This window comes from Neopelma chrysocephalum, unplaced genomic scaffold (genome assembly GCF_003984885.1).
Source record: "Neopelma chrysocephalum unplaced genomic scaffold, ASM398488v2 Primary Assembly neopelma1_158, whole genome shotgun sequence".
Taxonomy (NCBI): domain Eukaryota; kingdom Metazoa; phylum Chordata; class Aves; order Passeriformes; family Pipridae; genus Neopelma; species Neopelma chrysocephalum.
Genome location: NW_020897820.1, coordinates 241,094 through 249,230, shown reverse-complemented (window position 1 = coordinate 249,230; position 8,137 = coordinate 241,094). Strand labels below are relative to the sequence as shown.

General features: G+C 68.3%; 1 protein-coding gene across 1 annotated transcript; it reads left to right on the top strand.

The window, feature by feature from the left end:
• Positions 1-6: 6 nt before the first annotated feature.
• On the top strand, positions 7-7,878 carry RAPGEFL1 (Rap guanine nucleotide exchange factor like 1). The gene is made up of 15 exons (XM_027701493.1): positions 7-497; positions 2,393-2,471; positions 2,981-3,128; positions 3,206-3,303; positions 3,682-3,794; positions 3,946-4,113; positions 4,196-4,293; positions 4,620-4,742; positions 4,836-5,014; positions 5,088-5,178; positions 5,780-5,830; positions 6,047-6,134; positions 6,222-6,286; positions 6,533-6,587; positions 7,312-7,878. The coding sequence occupies exons 1-15, from the start codon at positions 74-76 to the stop codon at positions 7,434-7,436; spliced, it is 1,905 nt and encodes a 634-aa protein (XP_027557294.1). The 5' UTR covers positions 7-73; the 3' UTR covers positions 7,437-7,878.
• Positions 7,879-8,137: the final 259 nt, after the last annotated feature.

Below are 8,137 nucleotides of genomic sequence, written 5' to 3'. Positions count from 1 at the left end.
GCCGAGCGGAGCCGCCGCCGCCGCCGATGGGCCCCTGAGGAGCCGCCGCCGCCGCCGGCGCGCCCGGGCGGCCATGAAGCCGCTGGAGAAGTTGCTGAAGAAGCCGGGCTCGCACCTGCCCGCCCGCCCCGCCGCCCCCCCGGGGCAGCTACCGGGGCCGGGGTCGCTGCCGGCGCCGCGGCGGCAGAGCCTGTCGCGCCCGGCCGCCTCCCCCGAGGAGCCGCCGGGGCCGGCGGGGCCGGTACCGGGGGGCGAGGGCCGCTGGCTGGAGCTGCGGCCGCCCGAGGCGCCGCTCCGCTCCCCCGAGGAGCCGTCACCGGGCGGCGACCGCGATCGGGACCGGGACCGGGAGCCGCCGAGCCCGGAGCCGCCGCCCGCCGCCCGCTGCTGCTGCGGATGCGGCTGCGCCCCCGCCGCGCCCGCGCCCCCCGAGCGGCTCCTGGCCGCGCTCCTCGACCGGCTGCCGGCGGCTGAGCACGGGAGGGGCTGCGGGGCAGGTACGGGGCTGCGGGACCCCCGGGGAGGGGCTGCGGGACCCCCGGGGAGGGGCTGCGGGGGTGCCCGGGGCGGGGAGCGCGGGGGTCGCGGGGCGATGCGGCGGCGCGGGGGGAGACCGGGGGCGGCCGCTGCCTGCGGGGGGGATGCGCTGGTGGATGACGGTGTGGGAGACACCGGGATGGGGGTGCCCGGTGCCCGGTACGCGGTTTCCCGTGGGGTGGGTGGCCTCGCGCGGGGCGCAGCGGTGCCCGGTTGGGGTGACAAGGTCAGGGCTGGGTCCCCGCTGAGGCAAGGTGCCCGTGGCAGCGGGGTGGGCAGGAGCCCCCGGCGTGGGCAGGGGTCCCCCAGGGCAGCACACTGCGGCGGAAGGGCTGGCAGGGGAATGGGGATGCTCGGTGGTGGCAGCAGCCCAGTGAGGACTGGAGGTGGCCGGGCACCGGGAGCCACTGCAGCATCCACCTCCCGGTTGGATGGTCTGTAACATCCTCCTGGTGCTAAAATTAGTCTCGACGGGAGCTGCAGTGGGAGGGTCGGTTGGACGCCCCTTCCCTCTGGCACAGGCCTCCCAGTGCTGTCCCTCCACGGCTCCCCGTGCCCAGGTGCCGGAGCTGGGTGGGAGCCAGGCTGGGTGCAGGTGGGTGGGAGCGTTCCCACGCCATGGGGATCCCTGCTCTGGCCAGTCTCGCTTGGCTGGTGGGACTGGGAGGTGTTGAGGAACCCCCCCTGGCGACCCCCAGCCACCACCAGCCCCCTGCTCCAGCGATGCCAGGGTTGGGCACAGACATAAGGAGCCCTCAGGTAGGGGCGAGCTGGGACTGGCAGTGCCAGGCCCTGCCTGCACCGACATGCTGCCAGGCCCGGCGGTGCCCAGGCTGGCCTGGAGCGGGGCAGGCAGGAGCCAGCGTGGGGGTCCCAGTGTGGGAAAGTGTCCCAGTGGCTCTGGGGTACGGCCTGGGTGCTGCAGAGGGATGGGGAAACTGAGGCAGGGCCGGAGGGGGCTGCAGCCTGCGGGGATGGGGGGAGTGTTCGACTCCTGTCCCCAGGCAGAGCACGAGAGGGGGCTGTGCCCAGGGCAGGGGGGCTGGGGGCCGTGTACCTGTACCCCTCACTCTGCCGGTGCCCCTGCCTGTCTCTGTGCCCTAGACCACCACGTCCTGCTTTTGGCAGCAGCTGATGCCCCGTGGGTGCCCGGCATGGGGGTGCCAGGGGACCCTCTGCCCTGGCTCAGCACAGATCCACGAATAGGTTAATAGTCTGAGGGGACACTCTGTACAGTCCCTCCATGGGGACAGGTCCTCGGGCCTTGGAAAAGCTCTGGGGTCCCACTACAGTGTCCCCAGGGCACGTGGGCACAGTCCCTGGGCACCCCCTGCTTGGGGCCGAGGGTTGTTCTGGTGCCGGGGAGGGAGCGGTGCCTCGTCCAAAGGTCCCGGTGGTGGCTGGTGCTGGCGCCAGTGCCATCCCCTTGGCTCACCTGGCCGTGCCAAAACACCTTCCCAGGGTGGTGCCACCGGTGCTGGCCCGGAGAGCCCGGCTGTGGCACCGACCCGCTGTGCCCCGAGCTCCTGCCTCAGTTTCCCCCTCCGTGTCCCGCCGTGCCCGCGGCTCTCACGGGGCTCCCGGGTGTGCCGGGGCGTCGCGGCCCCGGTGCCGCCCTGCCGGCGCCTCTGCCCCCACACCGGCTCTGCCGGGCCCGGCTGCCCCGGGGCTGGGACGGGCCCTGAGTCAGCGCCGGCGCGGGGGGGGGGGGTTCGCTTGGGCTCGGCCTCTCCCGGTGTCACCCCGGAATTAGCATCGCTCCCGTCACCCTCCCGCCCCGCCGGGCACGGGGGGTGTCTGGGGGGGGGGCTGTGCAGGGTGGGGTGCCCACACCTGTCCCCCAAATGTCCCCCAGAGTCACTGCTGGACGACATCGTTCTCACCCACTCGCTGTTCCTGCCCACCGAGCGCTTCCTGCAGCAGCTGCACCAGCAATATCCTGGGGGGCAACGGGGGGGCACGGGGGTGTGACAGGGAGGGGGCCAATGCTGCGCACGGGGGGCATTGGGAGGGCACAAGGGAGAACATGAGGGTGCAGTGAGGAGGAGTCTGAGGGTGGGCATTAGCAAAGGATCTGGGTGCAATGAGGGTGGGCACAAGGGAGTCATGAAGGGGACACGAAGAGGTGACCAGATGGGCACCAGGGTGGGCAAGAGGGTGGCACAGGGGTGGACATGAGAGTGGGCATAGGGATTGCGAGGAGGAAGAGGACATGGGGAGGGCAGTGGGGTGCTATGGGGGGGCTCACAGGAGCAGCAAGGAGGGAATTGGGGTGCCCGTGTGGGTGTGAAGGTGGGCACGTGGGTGCATGAGAGTGGGCTACAGGTTTGGGTGCAAGGCGGGCAGGGTGGTGCCCCCAGGGTGGGGTCCCTGGGTGCAGGGGGTGCTGGGGGGCAGCCCGGGGGGGTCCCTCCTTGCCGTGGCACCTCCTTGACAGTGCCACCTTCGTGCTGGCAGCGGGCAGCCCCCCGCGCTGGGAGGAGGGGGCCGGGCTGCAGCGCAAGCGGGCGGTGCTGGCCGTGCTCCTGCACTTCCTCGAGACGTACAAGGGGCTGCTCCAGGAGGAGGAGAGCGCCGGGAAGGTCATCAAGGTGGGAGTCCCCTTCCCGTGTCTCCCCTCCCAGTCCCCCACAGCCCCCCCGCCCTGACCCCTCTCGCCCCCCCCCAGGAGCTCTATTTGCTCATCATGAAGGACACGTCCCTCTACCACGACCTGGAGGACGAGATCCTCAAGCTGCACCAGCTCGTGGAGACGGTGGAGCTCAAGTGAGAAGGGGAAAAGGGGGTCCAGGGGAAGGGGAGGGGATCCTGGGGGACTCTGTGGGTCAGGGCGTCCCCAGGAAGGACAAGGATTTCTGGTCCTTGGGGACACACAGGTGCTGGGGGCCATTAGCTCATTAGCAGCCCACCCTGGTGCCCTCCTGACTGCACCTTCATGCCCTCCCTGTGCCCAGCCCCAGCCCCCTCCCCGTCGCACCCGTGTGCCCACCCCCTGCCCCCTTCACTGCACCCCTGGTGCCCTCCTCACATCCAACCTCCTTGTCCCGACCAAGGCCCTGGGTGGGGGCTGTCAGGGCACCCAGCACACCTCAGGGTGCAGCCCCAGGGCCTCGCCTGACGCCTGCCCTGTGCCTCCCCACCCAGGGTGGCCGACGAGACCCCCCCCCCGAACAAGCAGGTGAAGCCTCTGTTCCGGCACTTCCGCCGCATCGACTCGTGCCTGCAGACCCGGGTGGCATTTCGGGGCTCCGACGAGAGTGAGTGACCGGGGTGGGGGCCTGGGGTCCCCTCTCTGTGCCCCGCTGACCCTGCCTGCCCCGTACCTGCCCCGTGCCTCAGTTTCCCGGTGGGCAGCGCCCGGGGTGGGGCGGGGGGTGCCCTGTGCTGACCTCCCTCACCCCTCCCCAGTTTTCTGCCGCGTGTACCTGCCCGACCACTCGTACGTGACCATCCGCAGCCGCCTCTCGGCCTCGGTGCAGGACATCCTGGCTTCGGTCACCGAGAAGCTCCAGTACTCGGAGGAGCAGAGCGCCCGCGAGGACGCCCTGATCCTCGTCACCATGGCCTCGTCCGGAGGTGCCCGAGGGGCTGTGGGGGGGCTGAGGGCAGGGCTGGGGGGTCCCACAGGTGCTGACCCCCATCCTGTGCCCCGTGGCAGAGAAAGCGGTGCTGCAGCCCAGCGAGGAGTGTGTGTTCACCACCCTGGGCATCAACAGCCACCTCTTCGCCTGCACCAGGGACACCTTCGACTCCCTGGTGAGCTCTGCGGTGGGGACACCCTGATGGGGACCCCCAGGAGGGAACCCCCTGCCAGGACATCCCCCCCTCACCTGCCCAGCCCTGGTGCCACAATCACTCCCTGTACAGAAAGGGGGGACCCCTGTGCTCCACCCCATTTCCCAGTCCCATATTCCCCCGTTCCCACCCCAAGTCCTCCCTCCATTTCCCTGTCCCATGTTCCTGCGTTCCCACCCCAAATCCTCCCTCCATTTCCCTGTCCCATATTCCCATCCCATTTTCCCACCCTGTGGCCCAGCACCCCCCGAGTGCCCCCATAACCTCATGTCCCCCCCCCCCTTCAGGTGCCGCTGCCTGAGGAGATCCAGGTGGTCCCGGGGGACACGGAGATCCACCGCGTGGAGCCCGAGGACGTGGCCAACCACCTCACTGCCTTCCACTGGGAGCTCTTCCGCTGCATCCACGAGGTCTGGGGGAGTCACAGTGTGTGGACACTGCTGTGTGTGCGTGGGGGGGGCTCTGATGCCACGTGTGTAACCTCCCCCCGCCCCTCCCTGCAGCTGGAATTCGTGGATTACGTGTTCCACGGGGAGCGGGGCCGGCGGGAGACGGCGAACCTGGAGCTGCTGCTGCAGCGCTGCAGTGAGGTGCAGCACTGGGTGGGCACGGAGCTGCTGCTCTGCGAGGGGCTGGGCAAGCGCGCCCACCTGCTCAAGAAGCTCATCAAGATCGCTGCCATGTGAGTGGGGGGGTCCCGGGGGGGTCCTGGGGGCGCCCAGCCCGCCCCTCATGTTCTCCCCGCTCCCCCACAGCTGCAAACAGAACCAGGACATGCTCTCCTTCTACGCCATCGTCATCGGCCTCAACAACGCCGCCGTCAGCCGCCTGCGCCTCACCTGGGAGGTGAGGGGCTGGGGGGCCCTGACCCCCCCCCCCCCCGGTGCTCCCTGACCCCCCCTGGTGCTCCCAGACCCCCCCCAGATGCTCCTTGACCCCCCTGGATGCTCCCAAACCTTCCCGGGCCTTCCTGGACCCCCCTAAGTGCTCCCTGACTCTTTCCTTGGTGCTCCCAGAACCCCCCAGAAGCTCTCACTCCCCCCTGTCCAGTGCTCCCAGACTCCCTCTGGTTGCTCCCCAAACCCCTCTGGATGCTCACTGATACTCCCTAGTGCTCCCAGAACCCCCTGGATGTTCCCAGATCCACCCTGGGTGCTCCCAGACCCCTCCTTGTGTGCTCCCAGAACCCCCCCAGGAGTTCTCACCCCCCCCAATCCAGTGCTCCCAGGACTCCTCTGGGTGCTCCCACACCTTCCCAAACTTTCCTGGGCCTTCCTGGACCCTCCCCAGGTGCTCCCAGACCCTTTCCTGGGTGCTCATGGCCTGCCCCTGGGTGCTCCTGGATCCCTCCTGGGTTCTCCCAGACCCCCTCTGGGGTGTTCCTGGTCCCCCCAGGTGCTCCCTGACCCGGTGGACGCTCATGTCCCCCCCTCAATTTGTCTTCCAGAAGCTCCCAGGGAAATTCAAGAACCTGTTTCGGAAGTTTGAGAACCTCACGGTGAGAAATGTCATGTTGGGGCCCCGTGGGGATTCGGGGGTCCCCAGGCTCCCCCCGGGGTATTTGGGGAGCTGGTGGGCAGGGAACTTTCCTGGGGTGTCCAGGGGTGTTTTTACCACACCAGCCCCGTGCCCACGGCCACCAGCATGGGGGGGAGATCCAGGGAACTTTCATGGACCCCCCCAAACCCTGACACTCCCCTTTTTGTCCCCCCAGGATCCCTGCAGGAACCACAAGACCTACCGGGAGGTGCTGGCCAAGATGAAGCCCCCCCTGATCCCCTTCGTGCCGCTCATCCTCAAAGGTGCGGGGGGGGCTCCCCGTGTCCCAGGGGGGGTCAGGGTCCTGCTGAGACCCCATGGGACCCCCCCTAACCCCCCTTCACCCCCAGATCTGACCTTCCTGCACGAAGGCAGCAAGACCCTTCTGGATGGGCTGGTCAACGTGGAGAAACTGGTGGGTGCTGGGGGGGGGATGTGGCTGAGGGACCCCCGTGGTGAGGGCAGGGGAGGGGGGACCCCCCTGAGGGGCTGGGGGTCCCCTGCTTGTGTGGGGGGGGTGAGGGTTCAGCATCCCCAGGGTGCAGAGCAGGAGCCCCGGGGTGGGGTCCCTGATGGTCGGGGGTTGTGGAGGGGGTGCTGGGGGGGGTCAGTGGTCCCTGGGGGGGCCGGGGCTGACTCTGGGGGTCTCTCTCTGCCCCAGCACTGCATCGCCGAGAAAGTGAGAACCGTGAGGAAGTACCGGAGCCGCCCACTCTGTGAGTGGGGGGCACATGGGGGTCCGGGGGGGGGCAAGGAGGGTGTCCCACACAGCCCTGAACCCTCAGTGCTGCCCCTGAGGGACAGGGGTGTGGCTGCACCCCCATCTGCATCCTCACACCCCATTATCCCTGTCCTGCACCCCTTCACCCCTGCATCCCCAAATCCCTACGTCTGCATCCCTTCATCCCTACCCCTCTATCCCTTCATCCTCACCCCTCTATCCCTTCATCCTCACCCCTCTATCCCTTCATCCCTGTCCCCACATCCACATTCCCACGTTGCCATTGCTGTGTCATCCCTTCATCCCCATCCCTATCCCTGCATCCCCATCCTCTCCATCCCATCCATCCCCACGTCCCCATTCCCACATCCTTGTCCTGGAATCTTTTCATCCCCACTCCCCCATCCCTCCGTCCCCACCCCTGCATTCCCACCTCCCCATCCCCATTCCCACACAACCATCCCTGTATTGTTTTATCACCTACACTCACACCTTGCCATCCCTGAATTCCCTGCATCCTTCCATCCCTGTCCCTCCATCCCCGTTCCCACGTTGACATCCCCGTTTCCTTGCATCCCCATCCCCTCCATCCCTTTATCCCCGTTCCCAAATCGCCACCTTGCATCTTTTCACCCCCATCCCTCCAACCCCTGCATCCCTGCGCTCCTCCATCGCTGTTCCCACCCCATTCCCATTCCCTTTCCCGTTGCCTTTCCCAGGCCTGGAGCTGGAGGCGTCCCCGGCCCAGCTGCAAACCAAGGCCTACGTGCGGCAGCTCCGCGTCATCGACAACCAGAACCTGCTCTTCGAGCTCTCCTACAAACTGGAGCCCGGCAGCCAGTGAGGGGGGGCCCACCGGGGACCCCCAAACCCTGGGGACCCCCCCAGGCCCCGGGACCCCCCAACCCGGGGACCCCCCACCCCGGGGGGCCCGGTGCCCCCCAGCACTGACGCACTTTGCCCAGCCCCGACAGTGGGTGCTGCCCCCACCCTCGGGGGGGTGGGTGGGTTTGGGGACCCCCGGCACATACCCCCCCCCCCCCCGGTGCCCCCCTTCCCTGGCGGGGGGCGCAGGGAACCTACGGGGGGGCCCCTCGCCCCCCTATTTTTGTATGTGCCCCCCGCGCCCCCCCAGACGTGTATATTTTGTACTGAGCGCTGTCCGGAATTGTACATTTATTTTTTAAGAAAAAGGAGGAAAAAAAGGAAAAAAAAAGAAACAATAACAGAACCCCAACGAAACAGGCCGGGGGGGGGTGGGGAGCCCCAATAAACGTCTGTCCCGGCGCCCGACTCTGATGTCATGCGAGGGACTGATATCGTGTGGGGAGTGACGTCACAGCAGATTGCCGGGTGGCGTCACAGCACCGGAACTGACAGGGCTGGCTCGACCTTCCCAAGATGGGGACGGCGTGGGAGCTCGCGGTGACCTTCCCAATATGGCGGCGCGCAGCGGTGCCCACCGACCTTCCGAACATGGCGGCCACCAGGGTTCCGTGTGCCCTTCTCAATATGGCGGAGCTGGTGGCGTAGCCGCGCTCCGTC

Excerpts from the sequence above, each read along its gene's own strand:
- RAPGEFL1 (XM_027701493.1), top strand. The coding sequence starts at position 74 with ATGAAGCCGCTGGAGAAGTTGCTGAAGAAGCCGGGCTCGCACCTGCCC. Across the intron at positions 3,795-3,945 it reads ATTTCGGGGCTCCGACGAGA|TTTTCTGCCGCGTGTACCTG; the intron begins GTGAGTGACCGG and ends ACCCCTCCCCAG. Across the intron at positions 6,287-6,532 it reads TGGTCAACGTGGAGAAACTG|CACTGCATCGCCGAGAAAGT; the intron begins GTGGGTGCTGGG and ends TCTCTGCCCCAG.